Source organism: Nyctereutes procyonoides, unplaced genomic scaffold (assembly GCF_905146905.1).
Source record: "Nyctereutes procyonoides isolate TBG_1078 unplaced genomic scaffold, NYPRO_anot_genome, whole genome shotgun sequence".
NCBI lineage: Eukaryota > Metazoa > Chordata > Mammalia > Carnivora > Canidae > Nyctereutes > Nyctereutes procyonoides.
The window spans coordinates 68,644,007-68,668,003 of record NW_026575146.1 but is presented as its reverse complement, the minus strand read 5'-3'; the positions used below and the strand labels follow the sequence as shown (position 1 = coordinate 68,668,003).

General features: G+C 43.1%; 1 protein-coding gene across 1 annotated transcript; it reads left to right on the top strand.

The window, feature by feature from the left end:
- The first annotated feature begins 319 nt into the window (after positions 1 to 319).
- On the top strand, positions 320 to 23,581 carry NLRP9 (NLR family pyrin domain containing 9). The gene is made up of 9 exons (XM_055310204.1): positions 320 to 599; positions 3,481 to 5,041; positions 6,863 to 7,018; positions 14,065 to 14,232; positions 16,490 to 16,660; positions 20,058 to 20,228; positions 21,527 to 21,697; positions 22,162 to 22,332; positions 23,449 to 23,581. The coding sequence occupies exons 1-9, from the start codon at positions 320 to 322 to the stop codon at positions 23,579 to 23,581; spliced, it is 2,982 nt and encodes a 993-aa protein (XP_055166179.1).
- Positions 23,582 to 23,997: the final 416 nt, after the last annotated feature.

The window sequence follows — 23,997 nt, the reverse complement described above, 5'->3', positions numbered from 1 at the left end:
TTATGGTTTTAGGTAATTACACTTTTCCCTGCCAACTGGCTTAGCGTAAACTACATTTTTAGTTGCTAGCACTGAATTCATGTGCATGGCCATGGAATGAAGAGGAAGGATGAAGTGGCTTCCCCTTTCCCACCCCCGATGAAGCTAGCCAGATATGTTTTAATCAGGAAATGCAGGATATCAATAATTTTAAGCCATTCTCAGCTGCTGAAATTTATCTCTGTAATCACATCATTCTCTCTTAGGTACTACTTATTCTTTTTGAAGATTCTCCTCACCCCACCCCCAGAGATTTCCAAGTTCACAATCCCAGGACAAGATGACTGAATCCTTTTTTTCGGACTTTGGCTTGTTGTGGTACCTGGAGGAGCTCAAAAAGGAAGAATTCTGGAAATTTAAGGAGCTCCTCAAACAAGAACCTCTGCAACTTGGCCTCAAGCCAATCCCATGGACTGAGTTAAAGAAAGCTTCCAGAGAAGATCTAGCAAAGTTGTTGGACAAGCATTACCCAGGAAAGCAGGCATGGGATGTGATGCTGAACCTATTTCTACAGATCAATCGGCATGACCTCTGGACAAAGGCTCAGGAGGAGATCAGAAGTAAGTACAGGATGAAGGGGCAGGGACCTATGGAGGAAGGTTGATTCGCTGGAAACTTACAAGAATGAAGGTGATCTTACGGGTCAAGAGTCAGGGTCACTGAGTTAGTGGCTATCCTCTCTAGTTGAGAATGTGTTGTGGGTCAAGGAGGACTTGGAGGTCATGGAGGAATTGCAAACCAATTCTGCTCATACACGGGTTAATGATGGACTAGTATGTCCTGTTCATCTAAGGGGTGTCTCCTCATTTTCCTGTCCAAGGCATAGCCCATGCTGTTATGAGGGATGTCCTGGCTGGAACTCTGTGTCTGCATTGCCAGGTATGCTGATATGGAGTTCCATTATGGTAGTTGAGTGTCCTTTTTTTTTTTTAAGATTTTATTTTTTTTATTCATGAGAGACAGAGAGAGAGGCAGAGACACAGGCAGAGGGAGAAGCAGGGTCTCTGTGGGCCCGATGTGGGACTCAATCCTGAGGTTCTAGGATCATGCCCTGAGCCAAAGGCAGATGCACAACTGCTGAGCCACCCAGGCGTCCCAACTGTCCTTTTGACCAGACCTGCACCAGGGATGATGAGGCAGAATCCTTACACTAGGAAATAACTATAGAGAGCTTATGCCCCTGGCCCTACAGTGAACAGTTCTGATGCCTGCACCAGGGATGATGAGGCAGAATCCTTACACTAGGAAATAACTATAGAGAGCTTATGCCCCTGGCCCTACAGTGAACAGTTCTGATGCCTTTTTATTCCTACCACTACCCTGAAGTTTACAAACGGTGGTCCTAGCAGCATTCCCTTGTGGTAGATGGCTTTTCCAGCAGGGACAGATCTGACTCCAAGTCAGTTCTATTTCCACTCATTGATGGGATTTACGCCCTCTGCTGGGAGGGTACGTTATTAATTATTATTATTATTATTATTATTATTATTATTATTAATTTACTAGAGAGATAGGTTGAGTTGTAAGTCCTGGCAAGCAAAGAAACAAAGTGTCAGACAAGTCATTTAAAAAAATGTACCTTTAATACAGTAACTGAAAGCGGTAGGATGTTTTGCCCAATTTTACATGTTATTCTCTCATTGGTTTTTATCTATTTGTGGGAGTAGACATTCTGTTCTGATAAGTAGGTTGAGATTCAGATGAATTATAATTGCTCTAAAGTCTCACAGTACAAAGTAGTTGAACCAAGGCATGTCTTCTGGTTGTGGACACCATGTGTAGCGGCTAGTGTCAATTGCCAAGACAGTTCCTAAGCAGCAAGCCACTGTTAGGTCAGCTTGCCACATGCCCATAAATTTGGTCTGTAAGGACATAATGAGCCCAGATGGATTTAGAAGGCTCATTGCCCACCGCACGACAGGAACATGAGATTCAGGCTCATGTCAGTTCCTCTTGTCCCCTGAGTCTCTCGGGGCTATGCAGTGGAGCTCAAGCAGACCTGTGTTATAGGAACCCAGAGAGTCAGAGATCCTGATCTTAGGTAGTGACTGACAGCCCTGTTCCCTACACTCCAGAGACAGACACTAGGTTTATTACCTGGCATGTCTCTGGAGAGTGAGAAACATCCCTGAATTTCTCCAGAGGGGAAAGAAAGGCTTGTTTTTATCTTTTAGATTTTATTTATTTATTTATTTATTTATTTATTTATTTATTTATTATTTATTTATTTATTTACTTACTTACTTTTTAAAGATTTTATTTATTTATTCATGAGAGACACAGAGAGAAGCAGAGACACAGGCAGAGGGAGAAGCAAGCTCCTTGCAGGGAGCCTGATGTGGCACCTGATCTCGGTACTCCAGGATCACACCCTGAGTCAAAGGCAGACACGCTTAATCACTGAGCCACCCAGGCATCCCAGATTTTATTTATTTATTTGGGAGAGAGTAAGAGAGAGCATGAGTGAGGGGGAGGGGCAGAGATAGAAGGAGAGGCAGTCTCCCTGCTGAGCAGGGAGCCCAACTCAAGGCTCCATCCCAGGACCCTGGGATCATGACCTGAGCCAAAGGCAGGTGTTTAACCAACTGAGCCCAACTGAGCCCACCTGAAAGATCTGTTTTTAGAAACAAATCTTCCTTTGCCCCAGAGAGAGGAAGGACCATTGCTACATTCCAAGAATGTTTTCTGTTCATACATCCTTGAACAAACCATCAGTGTCCTTTGCTTGGAAGACATGCAGAAATACTTCACCTAGTGTGGCATATATTTCTCTGATGCAGGTATAGTCCTTGTCTACTTTTGTAATTTTGTTGGCCTCCTGTAATGTGTTGCCTTGAACATGGAAGGCATCATCGTAAGGGTGAGTTGAATGAATGATGATTCAGGGATGTGTTTCTGAAATTAACCTGCAGTTAGCATGCTGGAATAGAAATAATTAGTGTTTCAAGTCAGACAGATGTGGGACAGATATCTGATCCTGATATTTATTCACTAGTGCAAATTAATCAAGTGACACTTTCTCCTAACACTTTTTTGGTAAAGTGGGAGTAGAATGAATCCTGATGGGCCGTTAACATGGAAGACACAGTATGTAGGAACATTCTCAGCTCTGATTCCCAGTCAACACTCAGTAAATGATAGTGCCTATGGATTCTTTACTGGGGATATGCCACCCCTCCTTCTGGTTTGGAAGGTAATTCTGAAGCATTCACACTATAAGTAGCCTGTAACTCTGAGACAGGCTTCCAGTTTTGGTCAGGTGCTTCCAGGTATGTGATTTTAGATAGATTATAGTCCTGATAAAAACTAAGTTAATGAGCCTGATCCTCTGTGGACATGCAGTAGTCTTTGCACATGTGCTTGAGTTAATCTCTAAGGGTTGTTCGGAGTGTCAATGAGTGTGCTTTTTAATTGTCTGGTGTTCTCTCCCTGTGAACTCAGATAAACCAAGCCCATACAGAAATCACATGAAGGAAAAGTTCCGTCTCATATGGGAAAAGGAAACCTGCCTTCCAGTTCCCAACGACTACTACAAAGAAACCATAAAACATGAGTATGAAAACCTGCATGCTGCATACAGAGCCAGCCAGGCAGAAGAGTCCTCACCCACTGTGATCTTGCAAGGTCCAGAAGGAATCGGAAAAACAACACTTTTGAGGAAAGTGATGCTGGAATGGGCAGAGGGGAACCTATGGAAGGACAGGTTCACATTTATCTTCTTTCTCAATGGCTGTGAAATGAACATGATTATAGAGACCAGCTTGGTGGAGCTCATCTCCAGGGACCTGCCTCTCTCTTCAGAGCCAGTCGAGGACATCTTGTCTCAGCCGGAGAGGATCCTGTTCATCATGGATGGCTTTGAGGAACTGAAGTTTGACTTAGAGCTTTTGACTCCCTTGTGCAATGACCAGAGGCAGCGACAGCCAATGCAGATTATCCTGAGCAGTTTGCTGCAGAGAAAAATGCTTCCAGAGTCTTCTTTGCTTATCTCATTGGGAACAGGGAGTATGAGAAAAAATTACTGCTTATTGCAGCATCCAAAATACATAACCCTCCCGGGATTCTCTGAACATGAAAGGAAACTGTATTTCTACCATTTCTTCCGTGAGAGGAATAAAGCCCTGAAAGCCTTCAGTTTTGTGAGGGGCAATATCCCATTGTTTGTCTTCTGTCATAACCCCCTTGTTTGCTGGCTGGTCTGTACTTGTATGAAATGGCAGCTGGAAAAAGGAGAAGATCTTGAGATTGTGTCTGAAAGCACCACTTCTTTGTATACATCCTTTTTTATTAGTGTATTCCAATCAAGAAATGAGACCTGTCCACCTAAGCACAGCAGAACCCGACTGAAAGGCCTGTGTACCTTGGCTGCAATGGGAATATGGACTCGCATGTTTGTGTTTTGCCATGAAGACGTCAGGAGGAATGGCATATCTGAGTCTGATACCTTGATGTGGATGGGCATGAGAATCCTTCAAAGGAGTGGTGAATACTTTACCTTCACACATATGTGCCTCCAGGAGTTTTGTGCTGCCATGTTCTATGTGCTCAAACAGCCCAAGGACAGTCCTAACCCGGCCATTGGAAGTGTGACCCAGCTTGTAACAGCAGGTGTAAGTCAGGTCCAGAGCCCATTGTCTCGGATGATAACATTCTTGTTTGCGTTTTCAACTGAAAAAATAACCAACCTGTTGGAGACATCCTTTGGTTTTCTCTTGTCCAAAGAGCTAAAGCAGGAAATAACCCAATGCCTTAAAAGTTTAAGTCAGTGTGACCCCAGTCAGGTGGCGGTGAATTTCCAGGAATTGTTCAGTGGTTTGTTTGAGACCCATGAAAAAGGATTTGTAGCACAAGTGATGGATTTCTTTGAGGAAGTTAATATTTATATAGGTAACACAGAAGACTTGGTGATATCTGCATTCTGCCTAAAACACTGCCAAAATTTGCGGACACTTCACCTGTGTATAGAAAATGTCTTTTCAGATGACTCTGGATCCATCATAAAGTGAGTCCATCTATGAATCTCTCCCACCCACACACCCCATACTTGTAGCTTGTTTTAGTTTCCAACGGGTCCTTCATTGATCCTTATACTTAAAAAATACATGGCTTTTGTAATCAGAGAGACTTTGCTTTGAATTCTGGCCCTACTATTTGCTAGCTATGTCACCATGAGCAGTAACTTCTTAAATTTTTCTATCTGTGTAAAGAAGGGTAACAGTTTACCTACTTCAAGGGGCCAATATGAGGTTGAAGGGTAAGCAGCTTTTAACATTGCCGTGAGCGTTCCCTCCCCCACCCCCCCTCGGCCCATAGCATTTGAGCACACCCACTGGGAAGGGACTCTTGGAAGCTTGTGCAGTTTCCTCTGAATTTTGCCTGTGGGCTTTTCCTTTTTGCTATTCTAAACTTATATCTTTTCATCTGCTAGTTCAGATTACCAACTCATACTTCAGCTCTCAAATACATATCACCTTTCATGGTAACATTTTTGGGTTTTAGTTTTTAAATTGAGGTTTCAGGTACACAACATCACGATTCAGTATTTGTATATGTTACAAAATGATCACCACAATATGTCTAGTTAACAGCCATCACCAACATAGCTACACAATTCTTTTCCTTGTGATGATAATTTTTTAAAGATTTTATTTACTTTTTTTTTAATTTTAATTATTTATTCATGAGAGACACACACACAGAGGCAGAGACACAGGCAGAGGGAGAAGCAGGCTCCATGCAGGGAGCATGACTCCATCCCAGGTCTCCAGGATCATGCCCTGGGCTGAAGGCTGCGCTAAACCGCTGAGCCACCCAGGCTGCCTGTTTATTTACTTATTTGAAAGAGAAAGAGACAGAGACAGCATGAGCAGAAGCTGGGAGGAGGGGGCAGAGGGAGAGGGAGAAGCAAACTCCTCGCTGAGCAGGGAGCCCAACTTGGGGCTTGATCCCATGATGTGAGCCAAAGGCAGACACCTAACGGACTGGGCCACCCAGGCATCCCAAGAATTTTTTTTTTTTTAAATTTTAAGTAAACTCTATACCCCATGTGGGCCTCAAGTTCATGACCCCAAGATCAGGAATTTCATGGTCTACCAGTTGAGCCAGCCAGGCACCCCATGATGTGAACTTTTAAGATCTGTGGTCTCAGCAACTTTCAAAAATATACTATAGTATTATTAACTACAGTCACCATGCTGTACATTACACCTCCATGACATTATTATTTTTTTTTTAATTTTTTTTAAATTTTTTTATTTTTATTTTTTTATTTATTTATGATAGTCACACACAGAGAGAGAGAGAGGCAGAGACATAGGCAGAGGGAGAAGCAGGCTCCATGCACTGGGAGCCCGATGTGGGATTCGATCCCGGGTCTCCAGGATCGCGCCCTGGGCCAAAGGCAGGCGCCAAACCGCTGCGCCACCCAGGGATCCCTCCATGACATTATTTTATACCTATATGTTCATATTTTTGGATATAGTTCCGCATCTCACTGATGGATCACCAAGTATCAACCTTCATTTACACAACAGTCAAGTACTGTCACCTAAAAGAGGAAGAAGTAGATACTGAATATGGCTGAGTAGCTTGTCTGGAGTCACAGAGCTAATAAGTGTTTCCAATGGGGCTTGATCCCAATTGTTCTGGGATCAGAGTCCATTTCCTTAACCACTAGGCCATGTTGACTCAGTGCCCCTCCTGCTCTGCCCCTCTCCTTGTACAGGCACTGGTGTTCATCTGTCAACTTTGTGGGGCCCTGGGAATGGAGTCCTCCTTGTTCTGAGCCATTGGAGAGTCAACATCTTTGTTCTCTCATTGACAGTGAGAAGCTTTCCTTTTGGCAAGACTTTTGCTCTGTGTTCACCACCAACGAGAACTTCCAGATGTTAGATTTGGACAACTGTAAGTTCAGTGAGGCCTCCCTGGCGATTCTCTGTAAAGCTCTGGCTCAGCCCGTTTGTAAACTCCAAAAGTTTGTGTAAGTTGGATGTTAACCTGTTCTTTAAATAGCTTGAGTTTCATTCTTTCTACTCTGGGTTTTTTTCAAAAGACCAACGTGTAAGCACAGAGCTACAATCCAATGTCTTGAGAAAATTTGGGGGGCGCTTTCCCTTATACCAATGTTTTATTGAGCAAGAAGCAAACTATGGCAGACAGGGGACTTCAGAACCAAACATGGTCCAGAGGCTCAGTCCCCAGTCATCAAAGGTCCGTTTCTAAGCACAAATGGGGAAGCGCTTGGTTTTCTGTGGCAGGTGGCTGCCAGAGACTACTCCCTTTCTCAGCATATTAGCTTGCTTGTGTGTAGCCTGTTAGTAGGAAGCTACAAGTTCACACTGTCATGAAGAAAGTGGAAATTTTTAGAGCAGAGTATGCATTTTCAGTGACACCAGCCTTACATTTGGGTTATGTGATCATGTGTGTTTTGGTTGGGGGGTATGTGAAACTGTGGCCTCCATTTTGGTTCTTCTCTAACAGATGTTTTAAATGTAGTGGTTGGAGAGCTGCAGAGGGAAGTTGGTAACATTTGCTGTGATGTTGATGGGTGATTAATTTTTTTCCCAAGTATTGAAGGGACCATTGGGAAAATAACCTTAAGTTCATGAAGGAGAAAAATAGTAAGAATAAGCATAGAGACTAGGCAGCATTTATGAAATAGCTCTTTAGCACAGAGCTGGCTGCTTTAGGCACATTCATCACCTGTATGGTTTCCTTTTAATCCTCAAAAAGTCTCACTGTCACCTTGATACAGATCAACAAGCCACAGAAGCCCAGAGGAGCACACAGCTACTCCCTGATACTTTGGGTATCTGAGTTTGCCTGGGCCATGTTCTTCTCTTCACCTCCAGAAGCTTATCAATTTCTGCTTAAATGTAACTCCTTCAGCTCAAAGCTTACTTCTTTTTTAAAAAAAAGATTTATTTATTTGAGAACTCAGGGGGAGGGGCAGAGGGAAGGACTCAAGCCGACTTCCTGATGAGTGTGGAGCCTAATGCAGGGCTTGATCCTAGGACCCTGAGATTGTGACCAGAGCCTAAATCAAGAGTCAGTTATCTAACCTACTGAGCCACCCCAGTGCCCCAAAGCTCACTTCTTCATGGAAGACTTTCTATGCTCCCAAAGCACTTTTTAATGTCTTTTTCATCATGGTTACCACACATCTAATTATTGGTCAATGTCTTTGTGCGGAAGAGTTAAAGTAGCGGGTCCGAGACTGTTGTCCCTAGAAAAGCCTGTTTACTGGGCTGGCCCTTGGCTGGCATGTTGGAACTTGGATTTTGCGGAGAATTCTCACCACCCTAATTGATAAGGGGGGCTCACTGTTCCCATACTGTGTAAACAACATGGTTTATACTGAAGACTTGCTTTCTTTCTGTGAGTCTGAGATTTTGGCTCATGCTGGGCAGTGGGTGCCTCTGTGATCAACCCAATAAACACCCTGGGTGCTGAGTCTCCAATGGGCATCCCTGGTAGATGATTTTTCACAAGTATTGTCACAGTGTGTTGCTGGGGGAATTTACCATGTCCTGGTACAGAGTCTTGTAAGCATGCACCTGGTTTCCTCTGGATTTTGCCCTTGTGCCTTCTTCCTTTGCTGATTTTGCTTTGTGTCTTTTCACTGTAATTGATCATAGCCATGAATGTAACTATATGCCAAGTCTTTGGGGTCCTAGCAGGTTACTGAAGCTGGGGGAGGTCTTGAGGACATAGTGTTTCTGTGTTGGGTACACCACCATGATGGGAGAGATGACACCTTGTTGTCCTCTTATATCCAGCTAGCAAAACACAAGAGTTTGGTAGGGGCTCATTAAATATCTGTTGAATGAATGAATGGACCCCTGCATTATGAAAATGGGTTCTTTATTTCACATAAGGAAACTGACTGAGAAATAAGCTGGTAAAGACTCCACACAGAGTAAAACATGGGTCATTGCACTTTTGTTTTCTTCTGGGAAATGTGTTAAAGTAGGGGACTGGTGTGCTCACAAATGGGCTTTCAGTATATGAATTTTAGTGCCAGATATGAGGAATAGTATAGCAAGGGAGAGGTCGTGAGTGGGCTTGAAAGTGAGAGGTCTGTTGGTGAATTAATTAATTAGCTAATTAATGAATTTTTTTGTTGGTGAATCTTCATGACTGCATGAAGGAGACGAATAATTTGAGACATCCAGGTGAAGGCATGAATTAAAATGTCTATGTCTTCCCTCAGGTTGCAAAATGAGGAAGACATTTCATTTTCACAGTGTATGTGGAAACCGGTTGTTGGTATTATACCTAAAATTATTTGGCTCTGTGCCTAGAAAGTATCACCGGATTCATTTTTAAGTGGCCAAACAAGATAGAGATGGTGAGTTTGATCGTTTGTTGTACCAAATATCTAGCCATATGTCTTGGAATTGAGAAATAGTATTCCTTCCTTCCTTTTTTCTCCTGTTCATGGGATTTTAAAAACAGTGTAATTGGGGGCACCAGTGTGGCTCAGTTGGTTAAGCATCTGCTTTTGGCTCAGGTCCTGGTCCCAGGGTCCTGGGATCAAGCCCTGCGATGGGCTCCCTACTCTGTGGGGAATCTCCTTCTCCCTTTCTCTCTGCTGCTCCCCCTGCTCATGCTCTCTCTCTCATGCTTTCTCTCTCAAATAAATAAATAAATAAATAAATAAATAAATAAATAAATAAATAAATAAAAATCTTAAAAAACAAAAACAGTGTAATTAGTAGGATGAATAAAAAATGGGGAGCCTGGCTCATTCCTTTAACTTCAACTCCAATCTCTGTCCTGGTATAGGTTTTGGGGAATGTTGCAGGTAATGGTATTTGGGAATAGACCATCCCATCTGTGATTCCTTGGGTCATACCCCTGCTGTGAGCCAGGGAATCCATCCACTTCTCTCAGTCTCTGCTGCTGCTACTCAGCCTCCAGAAACCAGCACCAGTTACCTGGGATGGTCACTCCGATAATTTCTGCCTTAGTATCTTGGATCCTGTTCTGTCTTCTATCAGTGTGTGTTTTCCTTCCTACATATACATGCCAGAGCAATCTTAAAAAATAACATACCTTAAGATCCTTTCCATGATTTCTCATAACAAGGAAAAAAAATTCTACTGGGCGTGAGGAGTAGAGCATGGCCATGTGGTCTGATCCCTTCCTTCTCTCTGGTTTATTCTCCCCTGCCACTGCCCCCACTGGAGGCTGTAGCCCAAGGACGGTAACTCTTTCAAGCCCTTGACTGAGCTCATTCCTGCTTTAGAATCTTTGTTCTGGCTCTCCCCATTTCTGGACAGTCTTTCTCTAGACTTCTACTTGGTAAGCTCTTCCAAATGCCTTCTCGGACCACCACTCACCCAAAACTGAGCAGCCCCCACCCCAATCACTCCATAACCACATCCTGTGTGCTCTTGTCATGAAATTCTTTCTTCCCTTTTCTCCTGCATCTCCCCTGAGCACAGCATAAGTTCTGATGTGCCTGGTCCTGAGCCACCTGTTCTCGGCTATACCCTCCATACCCTGGCCCACAGTTGGAAGGTAAGGATTTGCTGGATGAAGACAGAGCACAGGTAGTTTGTGGCAGTTGAGTAGGTTAAGGATCATCCTTTAAAGCAGAAGATCTTGTGTCAATAAGTATCTGTATCTTTCCCCAGGAATGCCGTTAGAGTGTGGGCCTTTCTTCTGTTACTTACCCTCCTCCCATCTTGCACCAATGCTACCTCTCACATAAGTATCACAAGATACTAGATTGCTACTGAAGAGTGTATGCCTATTTTGGACAACTTTACTGATTTCTTAGCTTAATCTTGCTTTTGTGTCTTGTTATGTCTAGCTGAGTTGTTTATTCTCTGTACATCATTATGTCCAAAGGCTTTTTCAAGAGGCTCTCTGAGTCCAAAGTTGGAGTGCATTTGAAGCTAACACTCTCTCCCTTTTAATGGTACCCTTTAATGATGAGAAGGCACATTGAGTATTTGAGATGTTTTTTCCTTATTTCTTTGAGTCTACTGGCTTATTTCTTAAATGTGGGTTTGTAGAGTACAGATTTTCCTCCAGTTTTATAGAGGTATAATTTATACATAATATGATATTAGTTTTTGGTGTATGACCTGATAATTTGATAAATATACACATTGTGAAGTGATGGACACAATAAGTCTGGTGCATCACTTCATAGAGTAACACATTTTTTTCTGTAGAACTTTAAGAGAATTTGAAGATCTATTCTCTTAGCAGCTTTCAAATACACAAGACAGTATTATTAACTCTAGTATAGTATAGTCATGCTGTACATTATATTCCCAGGACTTATTTATCTCAAAATTCGACATTCATACCTTTTGACTCCCTTCACCCCTTTCACACGGTCCTCTACCTCCACCTCTGACACCCACCAATCTGTTCTTTGTATCTAGGAGTTAGTTTGTTTTTAGGTTCCACATAAAAGTGGAAACACACAGTATTTGTCTTTCTCTGACTCATTTTACTTGCAGATATAGAGATTGATACCATTTTCATTCTTGTTCAGTTGTAGGTCATCTCTCTCTCTCTCTCTCTCTCTCTCTCTCTCTTTAATCCTTTGGTAGTGTTTCAGATTCTTCTTTATCCTTACAAGTTTACCAGTTTTAATATAATGGATCCCTGTGGGAAATTTAACTTAATTTTCCTCGTACTTCCTGTGACTCTCTGAATTGTAGAATGGACAAATGACTAATAAAGCAAATAGCTCTTAGAATTGTGTTTAAGTTCAGGAAAACTATCAGAATGGCTTACGTCTGCTCCAGTAGGGAGGCAAAATCTTGGAACCATTTGTCTTAAGTCATCAAGATAAACTTAGATTTTTATAGGATTTGGACATAAAACTTTAAAGATTAGCAAGCTCACTATATAGGTTTCTAGTTAAGTCACAGGAATAAGGAAATAACACAGGAAATATGGTCAGTGGTATTGTAATGGGATTGTACCGTGACAGATGGAGCCACAGTTGTAGTGAGCACAGCATAAGGCATAGAGATGCTAAATCACTGTGTTGTGTACCTGAAATAATGTAACTTTGTGTGCCAACTATACTCAGGCAATAACAAAAAAATTGTAAGTGATTGTATGTCCTATCAGGTAGACTTCACACCAATCATTGTTTGACTCAGTTGCTCTATCAAAGCCACAAACACAGGCAGGGTCTTTAATTCTCATGCAAAGAGATAAAGTGTTCACATGCACTAGAGTACTGGGCAGGGGTTCCATTCATTGACTCAGTCGTGCTTTCAACAATCTACCTAGGTAGGCACTTTCCTTTCCTTCCAACAGATGGGGAAACTGAGACCTGTAAGGGGTAGGGGCTTAGCAAAGGTCACACAGGTGGTGAAGGGGCCAGCAGGGGTGAGCCCATTAGCCTGGCCTCTGTGGTGCATCGCTCTTAGCTCACTAAAATCACCAGGTGCTAATGATCATGATCCTGTGCTTTTTACCTTGTGAACTCCTTTTCCGTAATTATCAGGAAGAGGGAAAGTGAACCAACTGTGTTACCATCAACACTTTTTTTTAAAGATCTATTTAATTATTCATGAGACACACACACACACACACACACACACACACACAGAGGCAGAGACATAGAGGGAGAAGCAGGTTCCCCACAGGGAGCCTGATCCCAGACTCAATCCTAGGATCACGACCTGAGGGGAAGGCAGGTGCCCAACCGCTAAGCCACCCAGGTGTCCCACCATTAACACTTCTGTTTCAGCTTGTCTCCTTTCCTTGAGGCTGATGGCTTAGATGGGGGTGATTCTTGATTACATGTTTCCCTGCCATGTTCTCTGATGACTTAGCATTTACTGTTTGCTGCAGCTGCCTGGCTGCAAATCAGTGTTTTCAGGAATGAGGTAGCTTGGGGGCTGCCCTTGTGCACCTCTATGTCTCACAGGTATCTCCAGATGTCACAGGCACCCTGTTTTCTCTTTGAGGGCCCATCAGCCTGTCTTCTCCTTCCTATGCTGGCCCCCCCAGCCCTTCTCGTGGCCCTCTGCTTCCTCTATCTCTGGGAAGGAAGTGCCCTGGGGACCCCCTCATACATTTAGGGAATGACTCTGCCAGAAATTGCCATTATGCTTCCAGGATGTCATTTCCCTCCTCCAAATATTCTCATCTGTCTTTGGTCTCTAGCCTATTCATAATTCCCATGCTAGTGCTTTAATGTGGCATAATATTTATTTTACTCTCATTTCTCAAAGTTGATCAGGAGGGGAGGAGTCAGGGTGTGCTCAAGTCATGACCCCAGGAGCTACATTTTATGTGGCATGTATTTATGAACGCATATAAATGAATATAAAGTATAAATGTAATATGTGTATGGCTTGTAAAAATCAAAGCCAACATGCATTGGTCATGTCCAGGCACCACAATAAATTTTAATTTCATAACCATCATAACACTGTTTCATGAAGAAACTAAGAAGTTAATCTGCATTTGCCCAACCTTGCAAAAGTATCCAGGAGAAAAGCAAAAATTGGAATCGTTTTCTGTAACCCTGGAAACTGAGTCTTTAATAATGGCAGATACGGTCTTTTGTTTTTATTGTCTCCTTTAGGAAAAAAAAAAAGCCTATAGTTTTTTTTTTTAAAACAAATGGATCCTTTCCTTGGGGAGCCCAGTCTTGCTCAGAGCATGAATTCAAATACTGCATTTCCACTGTATGTCAGGCCCTATGCTAGACCTGTAGATGCAACAAGGCACAGACAGAGTGTCCCCATCCTGACAGTGTTTAAAATTTAATATGGGATCAATCTGGCTCACCTCCCTTATAGTGTGCGCAGTGGTATGCAGACATGCAGACAGTAGGAAGAAACAGGAGAGGGCCTAGTGGCTGAGCCTCTATGCTTGTCTGTCATCTGAAAATCCCAGAGAGAATGTATAGGTGAGAGTAACCAGGTATCTAGAATGGTGTTGTGAGCCTAAGCATGGCAGGCAGGAGGGTTGTGTGGTTCTTACTTTGTGCTTGGACTTCATTGCATGAATCCACCATTTCCCCATATTTTGTAGGTATAATTTTGCTTCTGACTTTGGAAGTAGCCCAACCTTGCATAAGGCCATTCTTCATAACCCTCATCTAAAACACCTGAACCTGCATGGCTCTAGTCTCTCCCACGTGGATGTCAGACAGCTGTGTGAGATGCTGAAGCACCCGACATGCAGCATAGAAGAGCTGATGTAAGTCTCTGGTTGTCCCTACTCGGTGATGTTTCTTGTCCAGTATGGAATTTGCAGTTTGAATATGTGCATTTCTTTCCCACATCAGCTTTTGTCTCTTGAAAATTTTTCATCTCAGCATCTCCCAACCTCAGAAGAGCCATCTTCAGATCTCTCAGAAAGTTTGTTGTAGCTTTCCTTTCTTTGATACTCACTTGTATTGCTTCTTGTGGAAACCTGACCTTCCCCTTCTTGGTTCTGTCCTCAACCAACCATGCCAAGACCAGAACTCCATTTTTTTCCTCCTTAAGATATATATTTTAAAAGATTTTATTTATTTATTCATGAGAGACGAGAGAGAGAGAGAGGGAGAGAGAGAGGGAGACAGAGACAGAAGGAGAAGCAGGCTCCATTCAGGGAGCCTGATGTGGGACTCGATCCCGGGACTCCAGGATCACACCCCAGGCCGAAGGCAAGTGCTAAACCTCTGAGCCACCCAGAGATCCCTTCCTCCTGAAGATATTAATAAGAACTTAAAATGAGAAATCTGATAAATCTTATCAATGATCACAGGTGTGCTCTTGTGAATTTGGTAGGTGACAACATTGAGCCCAGAGGGTAAGTAATTTGCCCTACATCACTTCTTCCTCTTGAAAATTACCTGGGCTGCCCCTACCATGGTTGAGGGTCTCTAGACAGGCTCAATCTATGTTTCAGCAGAAAGTAAAAGGGAGAAGTAATAAAGGTAGCAATAAACAAAACCAACTCATTAAACCTACCTGGCAAATGTGCTCTTTCCTGGTTCAGTGTCTCTTCTTTGCTGTAACAGTTGCAAATATAATTAATGGATTCACGTACACTTGGTTAGTTGTAATTCTGTCAAGATTCATCAGGAAAGAGGGGCACATTTCATGCATAAGAGTTGTTTGAACATACAGGCTTTCTATAGATCCTGTTACTCATTTGAGCTGTTTCCCTATCATGACATTTGATTTCTCTGCTCAGGAGGAAACTTAAAATTCCTTTGTATTTTGATCTACTTCATATTATGCCATTTGCATAGGATTTTAATATTCTACATTAGCGTAAGAATTGGGGAACAGGAAATCAGGGGTCAGGTGTAGACATTTATTGCTGAAAACTTTGCCTCTTTGGGGCAATCTGTACTCTTGACTTTGGTTTTGTTTTGGGAGTGGGGGGTCCCCCAAATCAGGTTCTCCCCAGACCATTAGTTCTCAACAGAGAGCAGTTTTGTCCCTCAGGAAATGTCAGTGTCTGGAGACATTTTTGATAGTTGTCATTGCCTTGGGAGGACCCTATAGGCATCTAGTGGGTGGAGTTCAGGGATGCTGCTCAACATCTCACAACACACAGGACAGCTCCTGCATCAAAGATTTTTCTGGTTCAATGTGTCAATAGTGCTGAGATTAAGAAACCTGCTCTAGCCTATGAGTAGCTCTCTCTCTCTTTTTTTAAAGGTTTTTTATTTTTAAGTAATCTCTATACCCAACTTGGGGGCTTGGACTCACAACCCTGAGACCAAGAGTCATATGCTCCATCAACTGACCAGCCAGGAGCCCCCATGAGATGTTTTTTTAAGCTGCATTAAGGCTCAGACCAGGGTTTCCCAGCCTCAGAACTATTGACAGGTAATCAGATCATCAGGCTTATTGAGCTCCAGGTCATTCTTTGCTTTGGGGGGCTGTCCACAACAATGTAGGATGTTGAGAAGCATCCTTGATCTCCCTCTATTAGGTGCCAATAGTGCCCCTCTCCCTTTGTTTTCTTTTTTAAATTTATTTATTTATTTATGATAGTCACAGAGAGAGAGAGGGAGAGGCAGAGACACAGGCAGAGGGAGAAGCAGGCTCCATGCACCGGGAGCCCGACGTGGGATTCGATCCCGGGTCTCCAGGATCGCGCCCTGGGCCAAAGGCAGGCGCCAAACTGCTGCGCCACCCAGGGATCCCAACCCCTCTCCCTTTGTGACCACCAACAATGTCTCCAGACTCTGAAAAATGAAAAAGGTGAAAAATCAGTCCCTGTTGGAAGCTACTGGCTCAGATTTTTTTCTAACTTTGGTGGTAAGCAGTAAGAGATTAATAAATAAAGTCATGTAATTACACTGTGCTTTTAAAGTCTGGAATATAGATGGCAGATCTGCTGGTGTGAGACCAGAAGCTGGTCTCTAGAGACTAAAGGCTGAGATCCATGGCCAGTTTGGCATGAGCTACTCAAAGCCTGTAGCCATGTCCCACAGCATGTGTTTCACGTGCAGGTTGGGAATGTGTGACATCACAGCAGAAGCTTGTGAAGAAATTGCCTCTGTCCTTGTCTGCAACAAGAAGCTGAAGCTTCTCTCTCTGGCAGAAAACCCCCTGAGGAATGAAGGCATGCTGATGCTGTGTGACGCCCTGAAGCACCCAGACTGTGTGCTGGAGACATTGCTGTAAGTCCATCTGGGCAAGCAGGCTCTGGTGAGACTGTGAAAGTATGCATATGTGCCCCTCGGTAGTCAAGGCAACCAAATGCTTACTGAAGGAGGCTGTAGAGCAGACTCTGTAGTCAGATCTGACTCTCCATGCCCTGCCAATAAAATGCAGTCCACACAAACACCTTCTCCACAGAGGCACCATGAGGTTGAGTTCAAGAGTGGAAAACCTGCCCTTAGGTGCCTTACATCTACTTGAGATGTCCAGTAAATCCTCATTATTGTGAAGAAGGACCATGCCTTCAATATATTGGGTGCTGGGGAGAGGGAGCATATAAACAATTGATACAAGGCATTCATCTGATTCCTTTTAGGAACAGGGTTCATACATTCTAGGTTATTACTGGGATTCTACAGAGCTGCCATTTCTCTCCTGCTATATAGAGTGAAGTGCTTCCTTTGCTTCAGGTGGTCTACCAGGGCAGCAGTAGAGTGGGTCCTCTGTCTGGTGAGGCCACACAGGCAACTTAGTGTTAAATCAGGCAGAATGCTGTGGTGCCTTAAAGTGAGGGCAGGTGCAAGAATGCCAAATCCATGGGCATACATGGTTAGTCTAGAAACAAAATTTCTTTGTGTGCACGTATGTGTGCATATAGAGGTATGCATTGCACACATACACACACACAATGGCATCTAAGACAGGAGAGGGAAAAGACTGCTATCATTGAGATGACATTCTAGACTGTGTAAGGAAATCAACAGTAAAATACACTCCAGGAACATTAAACACTGAAACCAAGCTAGGAAGGGAAGAAAAGGAAGGGAGGGAAAGGAAGGGAGGGAAAGGAAAGGAGGGAAAGGAAGGGAGGAAGGGAAAGAGAGGAAGGAATAAAGGAAGAAGAAAGGAAGGAAGAAAGGAAGGGAGGAAGGAGGAAAGAAAGAGGCCTTTAAGGCCTTTAACTTATAAAGATTAAAATGAAAAATCTTCAAGGGTATGAAAGAAATGACACATTGCAAGGTGGAAAGATTTGGCTATTAAACAACTGGCTGATACCATACAATGACTGGTAATTAAAATGTGCTGTATTTTTCTAAAGGGTTCTTCAAGATATATCACTTAAGGGTTTTTTTTCACTTATTTGTTTTTACACTTGAATCTTTATTCCTTAAAAATATGTGGAATTTAAGAAACAACACAAACAAATGAAGGGAAAAGAGACAAAAAACCCAGGCATTTAAATACAGAGAACAAACTGGTGGTGGCAGGATGGGTGACATCATGAAATAGGTGATAGGGATCAAGAACGCACTCATCGTGATGAGCACTGATGGGTAGAATTATGAAATCACTATTTTGTACACCCAAAACTATTATAACACTGTATGTTATACTTCAATAAAAATTTTTTAAAATGAAAGACTATTTACTAAACATGCAGGAATGTCACTAGTAATTTTAAAGGCAAAAATGTTCATCAGGGATCCCTGGGTGGCGCAGCGGTTTGGCGCCTGCCTTTGGCCCAGGGCGCGATCCTGGACACCGGGATCGAATCCCACGTCGGGCTCCCGGTGCATGGAGCCTTCTTCTCCCTCTGCCTCTCTCCCTCTCTGTGTGACTATCATAAATAAATTTAAAAAAAAATTAAAAAAAAAGTTCAACAGAATGATATACCCTTTACAACAAATGCACAAAATTTTAAAATATATTTCACTTGACCAGGATTCTGCAAAATGGATAAGTGTCTACTATGATTGGAATATTAATTTGAGTTTTTTCAAAGTTAGCAAGTAAATCAAGAAAGTGAAATGAAAAGTTTCTTTCTTTTTTTTTTTTTGAAAAGTTTTAATAGTAAGCTTCAGCACTTCAAAAAAATTTTTTTGGTTCAAGGTAGTAATTCAGTATAAGTTAACTTGGCAAAAATGGAAGTGGAGATATTCAGGAAGTGTATGGAGTAGTGAAGTCACTGGAGATTATATTATGCAGCCATTAAAGTATTAGTGAGTTTTCAAAATACTGGAAAATGCTTATTTCTTTTTCTTTTTCTTCTTTTCTCTTCTTTCTTTTTCTTCTTCTTCTTCTTCTTCTTCTTCTTCTTCTTCTTCTTCTTCTTCTTCTTCCTCTTCCTCTTCCTCTTCCTCTTCCTCCTCCTCCTCCTCCTCCTCTTCCTCCTTCTTCTTTTAAGATTTATTTATTTGTTAGAGAGAGGCAGAGACACAGGCAGAGGCAGAAGCAGGCTCCATGCAGGGAGCCTGAGGTGGGACTTGATCCTGGGTCTCCAGGATCACGCCCTGGGGCGAAGGCGGCGCTAAAGTGCCGTGCCACCGGGCTGCCCGAAAATGCTTATTTCATTGAAAAAAGTATGAATTATGTGCCCATTGTCTGATCTCAAAAATGAGACCAGAAGGAAAACCCATTACACGTGAGTAGTGTTTGCTTACCAGGGACTTATGCTTTCTTCCTGCCAGAGGTCATACTCGTGTTCTCTGGAGCCCAGGCAAGCAACCGGAGTGGGTGGGGGGCTGGGTGGGGGTACTGGTGAATTAGCACCTGCCGCTTTCATGGAGAAGTTTTTGTTCCCCTCCACCTATTGTTTGCCATATGACCATCTGTGGTGGAATTTCAGGTAGCTGGCTTGTCTGTGGGAGTAGAAGTGTGGAATTCCTTTTTTTTTTTTTAAAGATTTTATTTATTTATTCATGAGAGACACAGAGGCAGAAATATAGGCAGAGGGAGAAGCAGGCTCCCTATGGGGAGCCTGATGTGGGATTCGGTGCAAGGATCATGGGATCAAGACCTGAGCCAAAGGCAGATGCTCAACAACTGAGCCACCCAGGTGCTCCCAGAAGTGTGGAGTTCCATGTGAAATCTCTTGATTCTTAAATGTTCACTGCTAATTAAAAAAAATATGTTAAACATAATGTCAACTAAATTCACTATATCCAGGGATCATGTTCAGTTGTGAGCTACCAGGTTGTGACTTGTACCTTACGCTTTCCACTATTTTCCAAATTTCTGACAGTGGGCTTATAAGAACTCAGAACCACAAAACTAATTTTAAAATAATATTTTAAAAGAAAAATCATGTTTAGTAGGATGTCATCCAGCACATTCCTCCAAATAATAAGTATACCATATCATGGGGAGGGAATGACTTTTGCTAATGTCACCCAGCTGATGGTGATCTGACCTGGAACTGGAATCTGAGATTCTGTTTCCCAGTTTGAGACGCCCTATTCCCTATTCCACATTCTCGCCTTTGTGTTTTTGCAGCGGGTGCATGCTCTAATCCTCTTACTTTTCTCAAGTGATCATGGAGTAGGAGGAATAACTTGAGTTTTGCATATGGCTTCATGAAAATATTACCAGAAGAGCTAGAGCGGGTTGACAAGTTGAGTTGCATGTGTGTCTTTGCAGGCTGATGTGCTGCTGCCTCACCTCTGTGGCCTGTGACTACATCTCCCAAGCCCTTTTGTGCAACAAATCCCTGTCCCTTCTTGATCTGGAGTCAAATTTCCTGAAAGATGATGGAGTGGCATCTCTTTGTGAGGCACTTAAGCACCCAAATTGCCACATCGAGCAGTTGTGGTATGTCTGGCTGTGATTTGCATGCGTGCCAGATTTACTTTTTTTTTTTTTTTATCAGCATCCCAGAAAGGAAATGGGAAGGGGTAAAATCATGGGGTCTGCTGAAAGAAAGCAAAGCTAAATGTTGACCCTGCCTGATACGTGTGGGAGTGTCCAGTGTTGTTGATGTGTGTGAGCTTGACAGGACTTGGTAGGACACACTACTCTGGAGTAGGGTCCCTGGCCTCTGGAAGCCCAGAAATGGAGTCCCAAGTGCCCTGGACTAGCTGGGTGAACATGTGAGGGTGCTCACCTCTCCTCCAGTGGGACATGAGGATAAGTATGTTTCCCACATCAAAGAATCAAAGTGACCAGCAGGAATAACACAAAGAACTATTACCAAAGACTTGCCCCAAACAAGCATGCAGTAAATGATGGCAGGAGGCATATAGCACAGGGATTATTCATGGCTTTCACTGGGCACTGAAAACTCTTCTGGGTAGATAAGATGAATTGGTAAATGAAATGCTCCAGTATCTCTTTTCCATGGAGTAAATTTTATGGAGTGTTTCACATATGCGCGTGCGCACACGTACAGCATGCTTTCTCAATCTCAGCACTTTTTGCCTAGATCATTCTTTATTGTGGGGAGTGGCTGTCCTGTGCTTTGTAGGATGTTTAACGCCATCTCTGGCTCCTACCCACTAGATGTCAGTAGTACCCTCTCTCTTCCAGTGTGGCAAACCAAAATTGCAAGCATTGCCCAATGTCCCCTGGGGCAGGGGGAGGGACAAATGTCATTCCTGTTTGAGAACCACAGAGACACATATACACATATATATATATATGTCAGACATATACACATATGTGTATACGTGTGCCTGCACAATGTGTGTGTGCATATACACATGTGTACTCATCAGACTTATTAATACATATATACATTTTAGCAGGTGGTATGTACTGTGGGGAGCTCAGAAATGGGACAGAGACTGGGGACATGAGACCATATAAAATATTCAGGGAGGTCCTCACCAAAGGTAACATTTGTGCAGAGATTTGGAAGAAGTGAGGGAGTATTTGGGCAGGAGCATTGCAACCAGTGAGAACAGGAGCAGAGGCCCCAGGGGAGCAGAGACAGGCAGCAGAGTTACAGTCCAGTGTGTTGGGCAGGAAGGTGGAAGAACTGAAGTCATGGAATCATCACCATCTCAGAAGTACTTGGGCACTTCCTCCTTCATATGAGTAAACGAAAACAAGCCAAACCATGCAAGGTGGGACCTCATGATTGTATCTGTTGGTGTATATTTCCCCCCCAGGTTGGCAGATTGTTCCCTCACTTCTCTTTGTTGTAAGAACCTCTCTGATGTTCTTGTTTGCAATGAAAAACTAAAGATCCTGAAACTAGGGAGCAATGACATACAAGATGCTGGTGTCAAGCAGTTATGTGAAGCTCTGAAGCATCCAGACTGTAAAGTAGAGCATCTTGGGTAAGTGTCCCCTCATTGCCTTTATGAGAAGACTTACCTATATCAGGAGTAGGAAAACATAGAGGATTAGTGGTATGTAAAGAAGCAAGTTTGAGAACAAGTGTGTCTGGAATGATCTGATAAGTGAAATGAAGCCTATGAAGCCAGGGCTTGCTCAACTTTGTTTTTATTGATATTTGGGACTGGGTGATGTTTTGCTGTGGTGGGGAAGGGGACTGTCCTGTTCATTGTATGATGTTCAGTTGTATCCCTGGCTTCTTTTTATCTGTGAGATGCCAGTAGAATTCCCCAGCTATGTCAAATGTCTCTAGATGTTGCCACATGTCCCCCAGGAGACATGGTGGCCCTGGTTGAGAACCACTGATCTAGACTGTAAAGTCCCCTGCTCAGAGGCACGGAATTTGGCATCTCACAGTAGTGTGTCTTCTGGCCTGCCAAAGCCGGTATATTTTTCCCTGTTGCAGGCTGGATATGTGTCAGCTCATTACTGCCTGTTGTGAGGCGCTGGCCTTGGCTCTCACTGTCTGCAAGTCACTGAAGAGCTTGAATTTGCACTGGATTAGTTTGGACCGTGATGGGGCGGTGGTGCTGTGCGAAGCCCTGAAACACCTGGACTGTGCCCTGCAGCAGCTTGGGTAAGTGGATGTCCTTTCCCTCAGTAAAAAGTAACTTCAGGGTGAGGTTAGCCTATGGTAGGTTTTCCCAATTTTGGCATGACTGACATTTGGGTCAGAGAGTCCTTTGCTGTGGGGGCTGTCCTACACATTGCAGGATGCTGAACAGGATCCCTGGCCTCTTCCTGTACATTACATGCCCGTAGCACCTTCTCCTGGTCATGATGACAAGGTTGCTAAGAGACACAGTTTAATTGTTTTCATCACAAAAAGTCATAGGGGTGCCTGTGTGGCTCAGTCAGTTAAGTGTCTGCCTTCGGCTCAGATCATGATCCCAGAATCCTGGAATCAAGCCCCACTTTGGGTCCCCTGCTCAATGGAGAGTCTGCTTCTTCCTCTGCCCCTCCTCCTGCAGTCTCTGTCTCTCAAATAAATATATAGTCTTAAAAATAAAAACTATAATAATGTGACATGATGGAGGTGTTAACTAATGCTAAGTTGATAATCATTTGGCAATATATATAGATATAGCAAACTAATGTGTTGTATACCTTAAACTTATTCAATGTTATATGTCAATCATATCTCAAAATAATAAATTAATGGAAGATTACGCAGATTAAAACAGAATAGCTATAACATCCATTCCCTGAAATAAAAACGAAATATCTCCAGACCTTGTCCAATGTCCCCTGAGGGGCAGAATTGCCCCAAGCAAGAACTGCTGCCTTACTATGAACACCACCTCCTGCTAATATTGCCCATAAAGATGAAACATCAGCTCAGACATGGTGGCAGTTCTGACCCAGAAGCACTTTTCTAGAAGAGTAGTGGTCAGCATTGTTCTGAATATCATATTTGCATATGAAATGTATGTATTTGATATCTGTTGAGTGAATATTTTGGTGTCCTCCACACACTAGGCCCCTGGATGACATGCTGAGGAGGAACAGAATGGATCATATCCCTGTTGTCTGCATTCCTATCCCACTGGATTAGGATATGTGCTTTCTCTGCACATTCAAAATGATTTTCCCAGTTACTTTCAGGGAAGAATGGCTTGGAAGGAGGCACTGGGATGTAGAGAGGCAAGCAATCATGCATATAGTCAAGAAAACTTTATTTCTATTTTCTCAGGTTGGACAAATCTGTTTTTGATAAGGAGATTCAGATGCTGCTCACAGCTGTGGAAGAGAAAAACCCCCACCTGACCATTTCCCATCTACTCTGGATCAACAAAGAGTACAGGATCAGGGGTGTGCTTACCTGATGGGGAACATCTCAAGTAATCTTCTCACAAAGGCTTCTCACTGATCACAGTGAGCCTTACTTCTCCTAGCACACCCTGTCCTGTAGACTGTAATACATGGTGGTGGGGGCTGTGATTTCAGACCTGTCCCTTTAGAGTGTCCTAGTGATATGACTGTGGATGTGCCATAGTGCCTAAGCCCCCAATCCTACCTTTAAAATTCCCATCTTACCTTGCACTAGTTAGAGGAACACATTAAATGGATAAATACTCTGGAAAACATGACTTTATTTTCTTGGTGTATGTCTTGGGATGTAGGAGCTTGGATTTGAAGGAATCACAATCCTGTGACAATTTTGACTTAGAAGAGATGGTAGAGGGATCCCTGAGTGGCGCAGTGGTTGGGCGCCTGCCTTTGGCCCGGGGCGCGATCCTGG